The sequence below is a fragment of the Cavia porcellus genome, unplaced genomic scaffold (assembly GCF_034190915.1).
Source record: "Cavia porcellus strain 051 isolate PalLab524CR breed Dunkin Hartley unplaced genomic scaffold, mCavPor4.1 scaffold_6, whole genome shotgun sequence".
In the NCBI taxonomy this organism is placed as follows: domain Eukaryota; kingdom Metazoa; phylum Chordata; class Mammalia; order Rodentia; family Caviidae; genus Cavia; species Cavia porcellus.
This window is the reverse complement of record NW_026947489.1, coordinates 47,145,743-47,165,270: the sequence shown is the minus strand read 5'-3', so window position 1 is coordinate 47,165,270 and position 19,528 is coordinate 47,145,743. Positions and strand designations below refer to the sequence as shown.

Here is a 19,528-nt window from a genome sequence, read left to right as displayed (position 1 = left end):
TATAAGAGGTTCGTGTAGAAGAGGCCAACCTTTTCCCCAGCCTGACATCTCATTTTCACTGTATTGGTGATCAGACTGAATAAAGTCAGGGTGCTACACATGCCATTGATCCATAGGAACCGAAATCCTAAATTCCCGGAGCAAGAAAAGAGGAGTTGCCCCAGAAGGCCAGTGGGTGACAGTGCAATTTGGGTTGGACCTTCCCAGAATCAGTAGGCTTCCCTAAAAAAGACCTTCAATGTAATAGTTTCAATTCTCAGCTTCTGTCAACTAACCGCAAAGCAGAAGAAAAATAAGAGGAGCCACTGAAAGAAAGGCTCTTCACTGAAGTATGTGACTGTCTGCCTCCCCTCCCCACCAGCACCAGCCTCTATGCTCAACACAGCAGAGGCAATGTGCAATGAGGCTAGGTTCCCCTCTGGTGCTACCCATGTACAGCTCACGTGTGCCAAGCCCAAGTCACCACTGCAGCCTCTGGCTTCAGAGCCCTAGGAGGAGAGAGGCAGGGTGCAGGAATGCAAGGGAGACTTTCGACATTCTGGCAGCATTGTTTCTTTGCTGGACTGATAGTGCCCTAGTCTTTACCTTCTGATAAGTCACTGAGCTATACATTTTTGTCACGCATGTCTTTGAACTTGTGCTATCATTTTTAATAAAACAAGATTTCAACAAAAAACTTTTAACAAGAACATGGAGTTGGGGGGTTTGGGATTTAGCTCAGCAGCATAAGCGCCTGCCTTGAAAGCAGGCAGTCGTGAGTTCTATCCCTGGTACTGATTTAAAAAAAAAAAAAAAAAGAACATGGAGTAGTCGATGTGTAAAGAGAATTACTATGTGGATGCACGCAGATCCTCAGGTTCTGTTCCCTGGCTGGTAGGTGCTCCTGCTGATATTTATTAAGCATGTAATTTGGCAGAGTTTTCAGCATGAATCCTGGCCTGCTGACACAGGGTGTTGGGAGGCTGAGCCAGGCTCTTTCTAGCAACTCTTGATTTGTTTGTAAAGGCACCAGGGACCAGGTTGGGAGATTTAAGCTACACAGTCTAGGAACAGCAAAGAGAGTACAGCAGATGCAGACAGGTGAGGTTTCTAGGAATTTCAGGACAGTGTGAGGGTCTTTAAATGGCCCACTGTGATTCTTCCTGGAGGTGCCCCAGGCTAATTCTTTCTAAGAACATATGGTCATCATCGAGATTTGCCATTCTCACAGTGTTCTCTTATCTCTTCATTTCCTGTTCCTTCTTGCTTTTTGTATTTTACCATGCCAGGTCTGTATGATTTAGGGCGATTTCTGGCTCTGCTTTTTTCACTTTGTTTCACATACACTGGCATCAGGATGTGCTCTAGACACCTGAGTATTGGCTTCCAATCCACACTAGTGTCATGGGAGATTGAACCAACTTTTTCTTCCATTATGTAAGCAAGAGAGGTAGGTGGTTATTTTCGTGTTGTTCTTAGCAGAGTAAAGCAGCACTTAAAACCAAGGATCAGCATAAAAAATGTGTATGTGAACATATTGTGTATTTAGTGTACACCAGGAAAATCTCAGAGCCAAGATGTTCACTGCCAGTACAAATACAAAAGCTGCTTCTATGATCCTAACATTATACTGGAAATAGCCAGCTGAATCAAGAAAACCAGCTTCCACCCAGGCATAGTGGTACATACATGTAAACCCAGCACTCCAGAGGCTGAGACTAGAGATTGCTTTGAGTTCAAGGCCAGCGCAGGCTACATATCAAGACCCTGTCTCAAAACCAAAAAGAAAAAAAGTCTCAAAACCAAAAAGAAAAAAAAGACTGTGCAAGTGTGGCATGAGAATGATGTCAGCATCTAGACCGAACTATGATTATGTCACCCTCTCTCATAGATCTGATGATTCATTCCAATCTTTAGAACATTTCTATGAGTGATCCCTGCAGGTACCAGTAAGAACAGAGTGACCAAAAAGGGTCTTGGGATGATCCTTCTTGGCACAGTTTCAAGGGCATCGACAGTGGCCCTGAGCATCTCTGCTATGTATGTGCTACATATTATACAGAGCTGAAACCTCTCCTCACCCCAGCACCTGAGGCATGAGGCAGGTGTCCTTCCTGGTGGTGGTCTCTGCAGCTGTTCTCCACTGTGCAGTCACTTCCTCTGCACCCAAGACAGAATTCTCAGCTCTATGGCCAAAGATCTGGGGGTCCCCACTGTTAGGTGTGGCCAGCCTAAGGGTTGGTCTTTTCAGACACAGTGGGAGCTCCTGGTCAACCTCACTCTGTGTTTTGTTCTTGGAACCCTATCACTGGTCCCTTTCCTTCTGTTCAGCTATCACCTTGTTCAAAAACAAAATGATTGCTCTCATTTATCCTGTTTGCCAAGGAAGCTGTCTTTTTAAAACCATGGTACTAGCAAGGCTTTTGTCACTATTTTTTTCAAATTTTAGTTTATATTTTGGTGTCTTGAGACGAGTTTATGTACTTCAGACTGATCTTAAACTCACTATGTAGCCCAAGCTGACCTCAGACCCAGAGTGATCTTCCTCCCTCAGCCTCAAGTGCAGGGATTTCGTATGTGTACTACCAAGTCCAGCTTATGTCACTGTACAGATTTCCACTTGAACCCAGGTGGGTTCCCCCAAACGCAGTGGGATCTCAGCTTACACAGATGCTGTGCTTCTTCCCCAGCAGGCTTGCCTGTGGCCAGGGTGTGTTTTCTCTCCAAGTGGCTGCTCTGGCTGCAGTCCTCTTTGGACTGTCTTCTGTGTGGTTCCCTCATGCTGTGGCCCCAGTTTCTCTAAAATTGTCTCCTCCCCGCAGCTCCTCACATTTCTGTGACTGTTCTTGGGTCCTGTGTTGCTTTGATGTAATTCCTCACCCCTAGTCCTGGTCACTGTCCCAAGCAGTGGCTTACAGCTCATGACAGCATTGCCAAGTCTCCTTATTTTTGCAGTGAAGACAAGATTTAACATCCATCTGAGATACAATTTTAAATTTTGATTGCTTTTGCCCCAGCCATACCAAGGTTACTTTCAATCTACATATATTTGTGGAAACAGGCTTTTTTCACAGCAGTTCAATTTGAGTACATACCTTGTAATATCAGTGATTATAAAGTACCATGGACTAATAGAGTCTCTTCTTCCAAGGAGTTCAAACTGCTTTATAATTCTGATGGCCATAACTTATCTTCATAAGTCACCATAGAGACAAGAGAAAAAGCAAGATTAATAATCACATTTTATAGATGGTGAAATAAAAACTCAGAGAAATTGAGTAACAGTTTTCCAGAAATGTTGGGCTCTCCCTGAGCTCCCTGATTAGTGCTGCAGTTGGATTGCTCAACTAGGGAGTGCAGCGAACCTTGGCTTTATTTTATCAGAGTCCTGCAGGCAAGAGTGGGACATTGGTTCTGGGCATGTTCTCAGGCAGAGAGAACAGAGCAAGCGAGAGCTTGTGTTCTGGGGCCTGCATCCCAGACTGCAGTTGTCTCTGATGCTATGAACAACTCCAGTTGACTCTACCCACAGGAACATCCTCCCAGACCTGCTCCCTGGGCATCACTCAGGCTCACGACTGCCATGCTGTTAGTTTGTATAGCCCAGGAAAGGTGCTGTCTGCAATCCTAGCTGCCCAGTGCAGTGCAAGTAGCCAGCACAAGTGTGATCCAGTAAAAGAGGAAGTAGGTGGTAAATAGAGATTCTAAGGCTAGATGCTAAGTATGTGGCAATGCTTCAATGTAAAAGAAGTGCCTTTAAAATGAGGAAAGGGGCTGGAGCATGTAGATCATGGTAGAGAATTACTTAGTATATACAAGGCCCTGGGTTCAATTTCTAGCATCTAAATAAATAAAAAGATGCTGTCTTGATTTGATTATTGTCACATGGATTTAGACAGATTATAGACAAGTGATTTCTTTTTTTTTTTTATCGGTACCAGGGATCGAACTCACGACTGCCTGCTTGCAAGGCAGGCACTTGTGCCGCTGAGCTAAATCCCCAGTCCCGACAAGTGATTTAATATTGGTGGACTACCTACTCCACGCCAGCCCTGTGTGAAGTGCTTCCTGTGATGTGATGTTTAATGTAATCTTCACTCCGTCACGTCACCAGGAAGTGTTGCCAGTAGCTGACTGCTAGGCTTAGACCTGTGAGCCTTAGGCCCCTTTCTGGTGTCCATTCCTGTTAGAAGCCATCTCCTATGGAGTCACATGATCTGGACTGATCTAGGAATAACTTACGCATTATGTGCCCTCTCAGGGGAGCTAGTGGAGCTAAATATCAAAGCTTCAATAACTGATGTGTTGAAAATGACAGCTTTTTTATTCCCTCTTTCTGTTCTTATAGAAAATTCTCTCCCTATACAAAAATGGAGCTTTCAGTATCTTATTAGGGGAATGTTAGAAAGGAACAAGCCCTCTTCTTCTTAGATGCAAAATGTACCTGACTCTTCATGTATGTGTATTTTTTTAGTGCTTTTTTGTTTGTTTGTTTTGTGGAGATCAAACCCAGGGCCTTATGCATGCTAGGCCAGCACTCTGCCACTGAGCTATGCCCCTAGCTAGCTAAAGTGTTTTTGATGTCCCAGAATAGCGAGGAGGAGATGCTTCACCATGGTTGCCTGGATGGCCCTGTGGTAGGGAAATTAAGGGACAGCAGGTGACTAGTGTTGTCAATAGAACCTGAATGCGATGATAACCCAAAGCCACAAAACAGAAGGGCCATACAGGCAGCCTCCTGTCATAGGCAGAGTTACAGAACAACATTGCCAGCCTGGGGGAAACTGGTGACTGCTGGGTCTGCGATTGGCCGAGTCTTCCCTTTGAGAAATGAGTACTGAGCATCTCGTGTACACAGAGCACTGGGGGTGCAGGAGGAGTTGAAATAGCTCATAGTCCTCCTGGAAGGCGACCTAACCTTGCCACTCTTCCCCAGGCCACCCCTGCACGCACTGTGTACACACATTATGTGTCGCACCTTTTCAGTCTAAAGCTAGAGTGGCCTCCCGAAGCAGCCAGAGGCTCTGGTTTATTTTAAATCTTTGGCTTCCTCACAGTGCACAGCTCATTGTAAACAGTTAGTGAGCCGTTGTTGGATGTTGAATGGATGCAGCTGGAAGCAGAATCCAACTGGGGCTGACCATTGGTAAGGTGAGCCTCGCTGAAGAGTAGATGCCATAGCAATCACAAAGAGTGCCTCAGGTGAGTGGAACAGAAGGAAGCAGGCTTTATACTTGGCTCTTGAACTGGTAGCTCAGAAGAGCTCATAGATGGCAGCACAGTGGACAGGGATCAGCAGGCTCACAGCAGAATGGCCTCCCCCAAGGGCTCATGAAAGCTAGATAGAGAAATCTTTTTTCCCAAGGGCTCACAGTGTGGTGTTCAGAAAGTACTGATGGAGCAGCTGCTGTGGGCCCAACTGGAAGTCAGAGACAAGTGTGATAACAGCCTTTAAAAGTCTACAGGGATCCAGATGAGGCGCTGCACACCTGTAATCCCAGCATTCAGGAGGCCGACGCTGGAGGAGTCCTTTGGGTATGAGGCCAACCTGCATTATATAGAGAGTTTGAGGTCACCTTGAACAATACAGCAAGACCCTGTCTCAAGAAACCAAAAACACCTATGGGGGACAGATAAGCAGACTTGTACAGATGGGTCAAAATGACAGTAGCTTATTTTCTTTATGTAGAAAAGTGGAACTTTCAGTATCTTGTGACAGAAATGTTGGTGAAAAAAACCTAACCTCTTTCTTAAGTGCAAATATTGTTTGACATTGCATTTATGTTTAAAGTAGTTTTTTGATGGAGAGGCGTACTAAGAACTGAACTCATGACCTCATGCTTGCCAGGCAGGCACTGTGCCTATATCCCCTGCCCTGTTTAAAGTGGTTTTTTTTTGCCTGGTGGTACACACCTGTAATCCCAGTACTTGGGAGTCTGAGGGAGGAGAATAACTGAGTTCACAGCCAAGCTGGGCCACATAGTGAATTCAAGGACACCTGGAACTACATAGCAAGGTCCTGTCTTAACCAAAAAGAAAGAAAAAGTATTTTTGTCCCAAAATAGTAATGAAATTCTTTAAAATGATTCCTTGGGACCAGCAAGTGTTCAGTTAATATTTATTAGACCAAACTGGTGTGTGTCCCTCATACTGTATCTGTGTCACATAAGCAGCCGGCACAGGAAGTAGGCAGCATATGATGGAGTAAAGAAAGGAAGGAAGGAGGGAGGGAGGGAGGAACGAGGTTGCATCAGAAAATGATACTTTCTTAGGGATAGCAGATGGATCAGGGTGGCAAGGAAAGGGATAAACCACGGGCAGGAGTGCAAAGGTGCTGCAGAAGAAGCCTGGGTAGAGGAGTGCTTTGCTAGGAGCAGAGAGCTGAGCAGCTTCAGGGGAGAGTTAGGAGATAGGCTCCAGAGGGCTAATGACTAAGGCCACCAAATAAAAGGCTTCTACTGAATCTCTGCAGTCTTAAGACCTGACCATATATGACCATGTGCCACTTCCAGCCCCAAGGCTGCTACTCTCTGTTGCTAGAATTCTTTCATAAGCCACCCACAAATAGGTGTCCCTTGCCTGCTGTGCTCTCTGCCCACACAGGTACTCAACATGCACAGCCCCTCTGGGCCTCCTCATGTCCTTGTCCCCATGCCCAGGCCTTAGTTCTGTTCTTTGTGCTGCCTTAGAACTTCCAGACTGAGTCACATATTTTAGCACTTTCTTACATCTAATCAAGGCTTATTCACTGAACAAATATGTGTTGACTGAGCGAATACTAAATGCCAGGCACTGTACTGCCCTCATAGGGAGGAAGAGACAGACTGTGAGCAGAGTTATTAGAAAGTGCTGTAAAGTAACTGGTGTCAGGAGAGGCCATCTGTGGTAGTGACAATTAAGCTCAGATGTGAAGGCTGAGAAGGTGACGATTTGAGGGCCAGGGAGAGCACATCTGAACAGAAGCAGCAGTGTTACATGAAGATTCCAGGTCCAGAAGGCACTTAGGTTGCCTTAGAAGTCAGAAGGCAACCCCTGGGACTGGGGTCTGTTGGGGTGGAAGAGCAACCTGAAGCGATGGCAGAGAGCTGGGCAGGATCTAGACTATACATTTTAAGTGCAGTGGGGAGGCTCTGAAGGCATGGAGCTTGCAACTGCTGCTGAGGAAGCGCAGCTGGAGGGAAGAAGGAGCAGATGGGAAGCTGCAGGTGAGCGGAGTGGCCAGGGCCAGCTCCAGTCATACTGGAATTGGGCCTGCCTATTCCAGGGTGGCCTCCTCTCCACTAATTACACCCGCCAACAGCCGCGTTCCCAGTATGAGATTACATTCTGAAACCCAAGGATTTGAGGGGACACAACCTGTGACTGTGACTAAGGCAAGGATGTGAGAGATGAGCAGAAGGCCAAGACTTTGACAGTATGTGGCACTGGGATGGCAGAGATCAAGCCAGGAAAGGGAGTGACAGCTAGAGCGGAGAGGTAGGAAGGACTCACATTGGTACCTGGAAAGCGGGGACTGAGCATAGTAGAACATGAGGGTGTGACCAGTGTGGATCGGAGAGCTCAGGTGGTGACACTTGGATGTGACCAGCACAAGCCACACAGGTCTTGCCAAGCGCAGCGTTGGGTGCCTCTGTGTGTGAACTGTGTTCGAGGAAGTTGAGAGTACAATGCATGATGAGGAGGAAGGCAGCTGCCTGCTGCAGGAGGCAGCCTGGGTCAACAGAGAAGAAGGGATAGGTGCGGTTTGGGTTTTTTATTTTATTTGTTATTGTATTCTGCTTTTTTTTCTAAAATGGGAGCTACTAGAGTGTGCTGTGTGCTTGTGTTAGCTACTTTTCTTAGGTCATTATGTTTGTATTATGCACATTTTGTGTTTAGTCTTAGTTGTTCCATGCTTTGGTGTCACTTTCTCAGCTTGGGAGGCCCTTTGTGGATAGGACTGACTGCATTTCTGTTTCTTTTGCATTTGCCCTGTGGTCAGAGCAAGAAAAATACTCTGCTGTGTGCATGTCCCACAGCACCATGCATTTCATTTTATTGATGAACTAAGAGCAATTTTTGTGTATGACATCAGTCATTGAAACTATGTCTCATGTTCCTTGCTGATACACATCACATCAAAGTGCTTGTGTGACACTCTTAAGTTGTTGGATTCTGTTTTGCACAGCATGAGGAAAACAGGGTTCCCACTGGTTAGAAGCCATCTGCTTGGGGTTTGTGAGATTCGATTATTTAGCTGGATAGGAAGGCAAGTCCCAGGGAACCACAGCTGCCTATTCCTAAGACTGGCCTGGAAACAGGAGTATCACTCATCCCAACTTCAGAGCTGTATCACAGCCTCCAGAGATGTCCCAGCCCAGCACCCCTCTCCCGGGCTGACTCACACTCCAACAAGGAAGGACGGGAGAAAAGCAGGTTCTGACACCATTGTATCCTCTGTAATGTCCTTGTCATTCTTTCCTTTCCTAAAGGATATGGCTTTTTAAAAATTGAGCCCATCCCTAGAGACTGCTGTAACCAATCTAGTGCTAATTTGATTGCTTACATGCTAAGATGAGGGAATCTGGGAGCCCTGGAGTGGGAGCCAAGGGGGCACAGGTGACCCAGGCAGATAGTGAGATGGAGGCCTCAGGACTGAGGGTGCATCAGGAATGCCAGAGCAGCCTCTGTGACTCCCAGGTACCTGCGCTAAAGCAGAGGCCCCAGAGAGGGTACGGCCCAGGAGAAGTCTTGACAGCTGTCCTGGCATAGACAATGGGAGATCTTGTAAAGAGCACTGAGGCACCAGGTGCCCCACTGCCAGCAGCAACTCCCTTCTGTGTTAGTACAATACCCAAAAGCATAAACTGCTGACCAGAAAGGGTAATTTTGGCTGACAGTTTTGGACCCTAATCCGTTTGCCTCCATTACTTTGGGTCTGTAGTAAGAAACACATCATAGTGGGAACCCAAGGCCAGGCAAAACTGCTTCTGTCATAGGCTAGGAACAAAAAAAGAAAGAGGCAGGAGCTAGAGTCCCATGGTCACCTGCAAGGGCACAGTGCCAAACAGAATTTCCCTCAAGCTGACACCTCCCAGAGGTCCTCCACCTCCTGACAGCATAATCTGGGAGCCAGGCTTCACTGCATGCTCCTTGGGGGCTTTCAAAATCTAAACTGCAGCGTGGCCCTGATACCCAGACAGCCATTGTGGTCCCCCAGAAGCACTGTGCCAGCTCTGTTGTACATCTGAAAAATCAAAACTTTAGAACAACATGTTTAAGAGTTTTGTGTTTTTAAATGTTATTTATCAATAAAATAAATTGGCATCGAAAGCAAACTTAAAGTAGGGAGGTGGTGGCTGCTTTTGAGCAGAGAGAGCTCAGCTGGAAGATTCAGGCCATTCTAATGTCTCCCTTCCCCTCCTTGAGCCAGCCAGGTGCAGGGGGACCTGGGTGAAGGAGGCCTCTGGGCACAGTGTTGTGTAAAGTGGGAAACTGAACAGAGAAAGTGAAAGTTGAGTTAATGTGGTTGTTACTAACACAGTGCCACAAGTCTGCTTAGAAAAAAACAGGTGCTTATATCTCAAACTTTGAGGTTGATTTTTCTCCAAAATGTATACACATTTAGTCATATAAGTGCTTAGAAAATGAGGTGGGCTCTGTGGTCTCCAGTTTGTTTGTTTGTTTTTTATCGGTATCAGGGATTGAACTCACGACTGCGCGCTTACAAGGCAGGCGCTTATGCCGCTGAGCTAAATCCCCAGGCCCAGTCACCAGTTTTGATTACCAACTACATTTGCAGTTTTTGTCTGTGAGTTAGGTGGTTTCCTTTAGAATGTTCAGCATGTCACTTTGTCTGTCATGTGAAGGGACATCAGTCCTACAGTCAGGACTGGAGTGTTTGTAGAGTTTGCAGTGCAATTCTAGTTGATTCCAAGAGGATTTATTCATGAATAAGGTTCTAATTATAACATTAGAGGATCTTTGTAGAGATTAACTTTTTTGAAGCTAATGATAATGGTGTTTCCTTGGGAGAATATGATATAAATTCTTTAGAAAAGGATCATTGGCATAAGTAAACATGGATTTGATTCCATTATTTTGGCAGTGGGGGCAGTTTGTTTTACATGTTTCTGAAAGTGGAATATTTGTTTTCAAAATTCCTTTGTAAAAATCAAGTGTTCTATAAAGATGTTCAGATCTTCTACTACAAAAGCTGCTCTCTAAAGTGGCAGCCAGCCCATCTGGCTTTAAGGTGATAGCGAGGAACGGTAGATGTGGTTCGCTGTACTGTTCTACAGCTACCCACCTACCTAGCATCCCGCCATCAGCTAACCACAGCCTCCTCTCATGGAGGGCCATGCCAGAGTTATTCCCGGAAAGCCACAGAACTCCACCCTGGGGACCAGGGCTATTCTACATGGGCCTCTGAGGGCATGGAACATCCAACCCACAGCACTGCAAGGGCAGAGACATAGCAGTCCCGTGTTGGAAAGATAGAACTTGCACAAAACCAGTTGCCTGCATTGTTACACACACTGCTAATGGTCCCTTCCACTCTTCTTCTCCAGGGCCCCTGAGATCATCCTGGGTTTACCATTCTGTGAGGCTATTGACATGTGGTCCTTAGGCTGTGTCATTGCAGAGCTGTTCCTGGGCTGGCCATTATATCCAGGAGCTTCAGAATATGATCAGGTGGGTCTAAATGATGAGGGCATTTGCAGCAAGACCTTGTTTTCTGTCTGGAAAATATCCTGGATTAGCATCTCCTTTAGAGCCTGGCCTCTGCATGCTACTACTAACTGTCATTGTTCCCTAAACCTTGTGTTGTTTTTCTTTCTTCTTTCTTTTTCTTTTTACTTTCTTCCCCCATAAAACTGTTGTTTCCACTTTTCTAAAAGCCACGAGAGCCATGCAAAGGTCATATGTACACTGACAGGAAAAGCCCTGACCTCCTTTTTATCTTTTCTTGCAGATTCGGTATATTTCACAAACACAGGGTTTGCCAGCTGAATATTTATTAAGTGCAGGGACAAAGACAACCAGGTTTTTCAACCGTGACACAGACTCGCCATATCCTTTGTGGAGGCTGAAGGTAGGCGGGCGCCCTCCCTCCTTCCATCATCAGTGGCCCAGCACTCTGCTGAGAGGGATGTAGTCCCATTAGTGGGAGCATTCAACTTCAGTGTCTGATCCTGGGTCTCACTTTGATTTTAGGTCAGCAAAAAGCGGGTGTGGGGGTTCAGTTAATGTGTGGTTGAATATGAATGTTAAAGCACCTTTGCTCTTGGCCTGTGGATACCTGAGCAACTCGGGTATCATTAACACTGCCGCAGTCCCCATGTAGAAGCCCCTGGATAGCTGATCTGTGTGAGGAAGGAAATGAACACACCTTGCTCTTGAGGAGCTCACCATCCAGGGACAGACAGGACCCTGATCCGCCCCACCAAGTACCCTCTTCCTGGGGAGGAAAGACCTGGGTGCCAGTAGGAGAGCTAGCTCACCACCACCTGTGGCTGGGTGGCCAGAGAGGAGCATCAGTGCTGGAGCTGTGGGCTGAAGTGGGCTCCCCAGGACAGAAGCTCCAGAAACAGCGTAAGCACCTCAGCATCGCAGGCCCTGGCGAGGTAGGGCAGTGCTGCTCACCTTCTGCCCTCAGGTGGTTGTAGCTTAACAGAAACGTAGTTTGCTTTCATTTGGATCTGTGCCTAGTAATTAAAATTAATGTATTTTTCTAAGAAGGAAAAAATAATGAAAACCTTAAGTTTGTTATTATTCATCGGAGTATTTCTTTTGCAGAAGGGTAGGTGGATGTTGCATTGACAGCCAAATTTTAGTATCTTTAAATTAATCGTGTGGTCAGTAGTTATAACAGACTGAGAAAAGAGATTTGAGAGCCCAGAAGGTATCTTAGGCCCTGGTGGAAGAAACCGTGTTTGGTACCTGCCTGGGTGACACCAAGGTCAGGTTGTCAGTGTCCTCCATGGAGAGGGAAGGCCAGACAGGGGCAAGGCTCACTCCTGTATTTTCCTGAGCATCTTGCGCCATGTGTCCAGCTGTCCTGAGTTAAGCTGCTCAGATGTGCTGTCCTTGAATAAGATTTTGAGGATTAATTACCTCTGATCCATGGACAAATCTGGAAATCCACTAAAATTGGAAACCACAGTTTCACAGCCAACAGAGGCAATGGATGTCTCTGCCAGCCCAGGTGGAGGGGCAGCGGAGCCACTTGTCACCCAAGTGACCTTGATTAGTTTCATAAGCTCCTTGCTTTCCCCACCTAGAAAATGGAGATAGCAATTACCCTTCTTAGTATGATCGTTTAGAGGTGTCAATGAGTTACTGTGCTTTGAAATGGTGTTGTGCACATATGTGTAGAATTATGTTTAGAAGGGTCCATTGAATAAAATAAAACTTTGAAGCTTTGATTTTTCCAAAATGAACTCTTACTTACATATAGGGAAGGCGTCAGAGTGACCAGGGATATGTCTTCCCTTTTTCATCTTAAAATCCACTATAAGTAATGCAATGCAGGCCATAAATATATTCACCAAAGGAAGCAGGGTGAGTTAGTATAGATGAATAGAGAGAGGAATCAGTGTTCAGGTCACTTTAAGAAGAATCAAAGCTGTAGGGTTAGAAAGAGAACCTCAATGAGTCAGTGACCTGTAGCTAAGTCACGTTACCAGTCAGCTTTTGCTTCTCTTGGTAGACACCAGATGACCATGAAGCAGAGACGGGGATTAAGTCAAAAGAAGCAAGAAAGTACATTTTCAACTGTTTAGATGATATGGCTCAGGTAAGTGCCATGGGTGAGCATGCTGTATAAGCCCTTCCAAACTCAAGAGCAGCAAGACCGTGTAAGCTTGACAAAGGGAAGTGGGTAGAATCCTGTTGCCCAACTGTGGATGTCAGCATGGACCTTGCACACTTAAGTGCTAGCCTCAGTAAGAATAAATTGTGAGACATTGTGAAAACCTTAAGCCAGAGCCTTAAAAATAGCTTTGTTTTATTAGTTCCCATTTGTAAGGTAGCATTGGTCAGTTTTGCTGATGTTTTCAGGGGAGAAATTCTAGCCCATTAATATATTTGAGTTTAATGCTGTATTCATTTCCTAGGACTATAGCAGGGTATAGGAAACTGGATAGCTTAAGACAGTAGAATTAAGTTCTGGATTTGAAAGTGTACAACGAAGGCATTTGCAGGCCCTGGGAAGACCGTCCCATCTCTGCCCACCCTGGTAATCCTTGACTATCCTCAGCATTGCCCTCCATGAGGCCTTACTGTGTCTCAGCATTCAGATCTTCTCTCTTAAAGGGTCACTAGTCTTTGGATCTGGGGCCTACCCTAATCCCTTACGATCTCAATTTATTATACCTATAGAGACCTGACTTCCAAGTAGGTCATATTCACAACTACCAGGAATCAGGACTTGAACTTACCTTGTTGAGGGGTAGAGATAGATTTTAAACCACTACATTCAGTCTTTCTTACTCTCTAGCAGGGGACATAGACTGTTACTTTTATGCCCCAGAAAAAATTCTAGAACTTCAGCTACTTTTAGTATAAGAATAGTCTAAAATCAGGGCAACCCAAAGTGCATTTTTTTTTAAAGCAAAGAGAAATATAGCTATACCCTAATAAACACTTAGCACATCTCTTACTGTAGATGAGTGTAACCAAAAATCCTGATTCTGAGTATAGCACACTTGTCAGTTGATTAGTAGCTTAGATTGTCTGAGAAAACCGAAATTGCTTTCCAGGGCATATCTTAGAAAAAAAATAGAAAGCACCACAAAACAAGCCTTTTAAAGGCCATTCTTGTATAGCCTTGCTCTTAAAATATTCCGTGTTCAGATACCCTGTCTGCCTTGGCCAGAGGTGACTGCAGCAAATGCAGAGCTGCAGTAATTCTGGCCTCACTCAGGGAACCAGGAGCAGGGTGACCAACTGTGAATAGAGGAGGAGGGTGCTCAGGTTCCTGCATTTCCCTCAGAGGTTACACAAACCTTCTTCTCATCTTTTCTCTACTGCCTCATTGTGATTTTTTTTAAATTGTAGTAGAGTACACATTGCATAAAATTTACCATCTCACCTTTTTAACATATATGGTAGAATTAAGTTTATGCATATTCTTATACAGCCACGTCTCCAGAACACTTTTTGTCTTATGGTTGTTTTTAAAGAAGTGAAGAGAGCTGCATATCAGCTTGGTCGATGATAGCAGAAACAATTTATAGTCTATGCCAACCACAGCAGCACGTGGGTGGTGCCCTCCACAGGAGCAGAACGCAGCCTCCCGTGTGGCAGGGGAGACTTCAGAGATGAGGAGACATAGGACTGAGGATAAGGGAGCTGGCTTAAGGTGAGACATCTGGGGCCCTTGTCACCTGTCCTGTTTGCTTCCAGGTGAACATGACGGCAGATTTGGAAGGAAGTGACATGCTGGTAGAGAAGGCAGACCGGCGGGAGTTCATCGACCTGTTGAAGAAGATGCTGACCATAGATGCTGATAAGAGAATCACTCCGATTGAAACCCTGAACCACCCCTTTGTCACCATGACACACTTGCTCGATTTTCCCCACAGTACACAGTAGGTGTCCTGCTCAATCCTTTATGCCAGGGGCAGACTTATTCTTTAAAGGCTTTTTGGCTACCTGGTTTCTGTTGCAACTACTTAGCTCTGTCCTATACCAAAAGCGACCAGAGAGGTGATAAATAATGACTGCCTGAGGCTGCATTCCAGTAAAGCATTCATAAAAACTCATGGGGGCTGGGTTGGGGTCCTGGGCTGCAGGTTGCTCTATACCAGAAGGATAGAAAGAGGAGCATGTGGGAGAGCATGAGGCTGGATGGACCGTCAGCCTCTGGTTTTTGTCCATGAAGAGGGGTACCCCAGATGCCCCAAACAGCAGAGCAAAACTAGTGTTAGCACCAAAACTTACTCTTGGAACATCCTGAGGTGGACCCAATCTAGTTTCTAGTTGGGTTTAACCATGTCCTCAGCATGCCATGTGCTGCACCAGGAACAAGCAGAAGGGGTCCTGCCCACTGACCTTGTGGGCTGTAAGAGAGAAAAGGTGTAAGCATGGGGTGCTCTGAGTACAAAGAACAAGTAGCGTGTGTCACTTGGCAGGGCAGGATGACCCTAAGGAAACGAGCCCTAACGGGTGAGGAAGAAAATGGGCATGAGTGGGCAGGGTCTGTGTGGATCTCCAGCCTGGACAGGACTACGCTCCAGACTTGGGGGACACTCAAGTGGGAGGGAGAGGCTCCAAGGCCACAGGAATAGGCCAGGACCAAGCCTTGTGTGATAAGGATGTGGGTCTATATCTAAAGAGCAACAGGAAAACGTTACAGGACTGGTAAGCTGGAGACTGCCTGGCTAGCTGTACGCTGCGCACAGATCTGCTTGCTGGCGCTGCTGCTGCTCAGGTAGTCTGCAAAGGTGTTCACTGCATCTCGCAACCCAGAGGTCGTTGGTAATTTAGTGACAGGTGTTTCAGTGCAGCAGCAGAAGCAGAAGCCCACTTAGCAAGTGGAAAGATCAAGTGAGGGAACTGAAATAGAGTAGTCTTTCAAGAAGTGAGTCCGGGAATAGAGAGAGGGGTGACTAGAAGATGGATTAGAAAAGATTATTTTTTCCATTTTAATGCATTTTATTGGTAGCTTTTAGATAAACAGTGATAACATTCATCATAAAAAATTTGTACCTGCACATGGTAAATCTTGCTTCTTTTTTTTCCTGTTCCCTTCCCCTCCCTTCAGCCCCTTTTCCTGTTTATTTATAAAAGCTTTGTTTCCATTTTTTTCCTCCTTCATTTTTTTTTTCTTGTCCCTTTCCTCCCTCTATTCCTTGTTTGCGGAAGTTTTGGTTTTGTTTTGTTGTGCTTTGCTTTGCTTTTTTTTTTTTTTTTTTTTTGGTACTTGGGATCAATCAAGCTCGTGACTTTGCACTTGCCAGGCAGGTGTTTATGCCACTGAGCTAAATCCCCAGCCTTGTTTTGCCTTTTGAGGGACAGGATCCTGGACTGCTTTCCTGAGAGAGTGAGAGGGGCTGGGTTAGAGCACAGGTGGGAGGATTGGCAGACCGGGGGAACGTGGTTGTCAGCTCTGAGCTGGGTTAATGGGCAAAAGTTGAGAAGAGTACCTGTCAGACAGCTCTATCTGTCCACAGTAGGTAGCAAGGTTCTGTTGAGAAGGTGTCTGGTAGTTTAAGAAAATAGAATGTTTAAGTACCTGCGACTCAAGGTGACAGAGCAAGCTCACCAGAGAAAATGTGGTTGGACTGTTGCTTGCTGAGGTTGAACATGAAGAATTGATAGTATAACTGACCTCCTGTGGTAAAGGTAGAGAGAAAACTGACAGCTGAGTTTGTCCAGGTAGAATTTTTGCCAGGCTGTTAAGAAAAGGCAAACTGATGGAGAAATCAATTTTGCTGCCACTGGAGTGGCTATAATCCAAAGTGGCAGCCATAGCCACAGAGAAAAGAAGTAAAGGGGGGGGGGGTCCGTGTGAACTAGATACCTGGGTCAACTCCCAGGGTAGTTACTGTAGGAACAGTTAAATGAGCCAGATGGGTGGAGACCACGGCCAAGGAACAGAATGCTTGATCTTCTGCTTGTGGGAAGTGAAGTAGTCTGATGTCTGACAGTCCAAGGGAAGAGGTGGCGAGACCGAGAGCAAGATTACAGGGAAGAGAAATCGCTGAGAAGCCAGGGTGTTGGTGAGTATCCACACAGCCTCTGAAGTCTTCCTAGGTGGGCAAGGAATGGCTTAGAGAGGAAGACAGAGGTAGTGCATGATTGAGAGAAGTTTCTGGTGGGTTAAAATACCACTTCCACCCTCTACCTGAGATACCTGGCACATGAAAGAATAAAGAATCATGTCCCTCCACACCTACAGGGACAGTTGTGTACTCAAGAGACCAACAGATTCTCTTAGCCCTAGAAGCAAAGGAAGAGCCTGGAGACCAGAGAGGTCTGGCCCTGCCATGGCCAGAATCAGATTGGGCTGAGTCTCCAGGCTGGACTCAAGCTTACAAGATGCACCCTTCAAGAAGGTAGTAGATGGCACCAACCACTGGGTATTTCCTCTATTTCAGTTCTGTTCCTTTGCAGTCAGTGAAGCAAATCAAATCACATTGCAATAGCAAAGCACTGCCTCCTTAATTCAGAGCTACATTTGAAACAGCCAGTTTCCAGTACAGAAGAATCCAGAGTCATCCCTTCCAAAACAGGATTATGGAATCCATCCTGTTTCTAGTGTGACAGGAGCCTGGAAGGTGGCACTGAAAATGTAGAACTCAGGAAATAGGCTCAGGAGGAGAAAAATGTGCCTTCAAGCACACCAGTACTTACCTAAGACTCGGTCTTGGACCTTGCTGGGGAGGCTGTGGGCCTCCAGGCCACCCTGCTGTGGACTCCACCCTGGGAGCCAAGCCCCAGCTGCCAAGGTGAAAGAAACCCACTCACTTCTTCATACCAGGATTCTAGTGCATTAAGAATGAGTCTTCTAATAAACTAACCTGAAATGAAAGTGCTTACCTCAGCCTGATAATCAAAGCTCAAGCCATTTCCAGTGAGAAAATTCTGAGTCTGCAAACTTTGCTTTGAACTGTCACAAAACCATCAAATGCTGCACATGTACTACAAAAATAATACACAGTGCATGTTTTATGCCTCAAGCCACCACTTGAGAGCACTCACGGTGGCCTCGGTAGAAGCTTCAGACATGTTGGCACTGATGGCATCATTAGCTGCTATTATAAAGAGAGTGTCCTGTCTTCTCTCCAGGACCTGTAAATGTCTATTTAGCATGTATTATGTGACCAGTGTAAGTAGTCATTAACTTAGAAGTAGGATTCCTTAAGTTCTAAGTGTTTTGAAACTTGGAACATACTTTGCATGAAAAGTATGCTTAGGTATAACTTACAAATATCTGTTTAACACACAATACAGTGTACATAGTAGATATTTGTAATCTTAAAATAGTAGCAAAATATTATTCTTAATCATTTACAGTCTCTAATTAAAATACCATTCTGAAGTTGGAAATTCCATGGGATTTGATTCCTTGGATATTAGCATTTGGGGCACAGTGACCATACTGAAGACACAGAACTGAATGAAGAGCAGTGTGGAGACTCTGAAGGACACTTTGTAACAGATTCTCAGGAGCTGGGGTGGGAGGGAGACAGTGTCTCACTATGTAGGCCAGGCTAGCCTTGAACTCATAATCCTCCTGCCTCAGCCTCCATAGTGCTGCGATTACAGGCAAGTACCACCACACCCAGCTTCTATACCACTTTTATAATTAACTAAGGTTTTGTCTTGAGTGGAGGAGTAGAGGAGAAATTTTTACTTTATGTAACTGAGCAAGAATTTAAAAAGCAAGGGTGAAGAGAGAAGGGTGCATGTGTTTATATGTCTATGAAGATTGCTGGTACAGTAATTACCTCAGAGCTGCCCACACTTCAGCCTACCCACAAAACAGGAACAGCAGTCCTATCTCCACCTTGCAGTGCTCTAGAGCTGAGTGAGATGCTGCAAACCCTGTAAATGTTAGCACAGGTCCTGGTTACTGTGAGTTATTGTTGTCATCGGTGTTTTCACTGCATGCTCAGCTCTAGGGAGGAGCCAGAGTGGCCATGGGCTGATGCTGAGGGGGCATTCCATGGCCACCCCTGAGGTGCTGCTGGTGTCATGTCCCTGGGTAGCTGTAAAGTGCACAATTGCCTTTGGGAAAGGCACAAGCAGGAGGCAGGTCCATCTGAGCTGCTGTTTAGCATCCAATCAGAGCTTGTCTATAGGTTATGGGCCAGAACACACACTGAGAGTTGAGACTACAGCAAGGCTGTGGGGGGACCAGCATTGATGGTGGGGAGCACAGAGAGAAGAGTTGGTTCCACAGAACCTTTGCCCACCAGGGGTATTCATCTTTGCCCACCAGTGGGAATTCATCTACAAAACTGTGTTGGTCACAGATACGTAGACCTTACATGAGAAACCCATGAGGTTTACAGAGAAAGAGAAGTGTCACTGGTTATTCTGTATAATGGATTAATCATGTTCTCTTTTTCCTGTGTCTCTGTCTACCTCTCCCTTTTGCATAAACAGTGTCAAATCATGTTTCCAAAACATGGAGATCTGCAAGCGGCGAGTGAATATGTATGACACAGTGAACCAGAGCAAAACCCCTTTCATCACACACGTGGCTCCCAGCACGTCTACCAACCTGACCATGACTTTTAACAACCAGCTGACCACTGTCCACAATCAGGTGAGTGGGGAGCAGATGGGCAGGCAAGGAGGCTGATGGTGTGGGCAGTGGGACTCAGATCCCCCTGACCCAGTCAGGAGGTAAAGTCACTCTCTAAGGAAGAACTTGCTTTTGTGGTTATGACCTTTGGCTAATTCAGGTGCCCTTTGTATGACTGTTGGCCCCACTCAGAAGTCCGATAAAGGACTCCAAAAGGACCTTTCTGCTGTCGTGCCACTTCTGCTCTCCTCTGCCTGATATGGCATTGGGAAGAGGAGATACCTCGAATGCTTTCACGTCTGATGTCTG

At 45.8% G+C, this 19,528-nt stretch overlaps 1 protein-coding gene across 5 annotated transcripts in view; it reads left to right on the top strand.

Moving 5' to 3' along the window:
- Hipk2 (homeodomain interacting protein kinase 2) overlaps positions 1-19,528 on the top strand; it is a 191,288-nt gene that overhangs the window by 117,385 nt on the left and 54,375 nt on the right. For all 5 annotated transcript variants that reach the window (XM_013158630.2, XM_003475493.4, XM_013158629.2 and 2 more), the window contains exons 3-7: positions 10,530-10,653; positions 10,934-11,053; positions 12,671-12,757; positions 14,368-14,552; positions 19,078-19,240. In XM_013158630.2, coding sequence (XP_013014084.1) covers positions 10,530-10,653; positions 10,934-11,053; positions 12,671-12,757; positions 14,368-14,552; positions 19,078-19,240 — 679 coding nt within the window. The remainder of the gene's footprint in view (positions 1-10,529; positions 10,654-10,933; positions 11,054-12,670; positions 12,758-14,367; positions 14,553-19,077; positions 19,241-19,528) is intronic.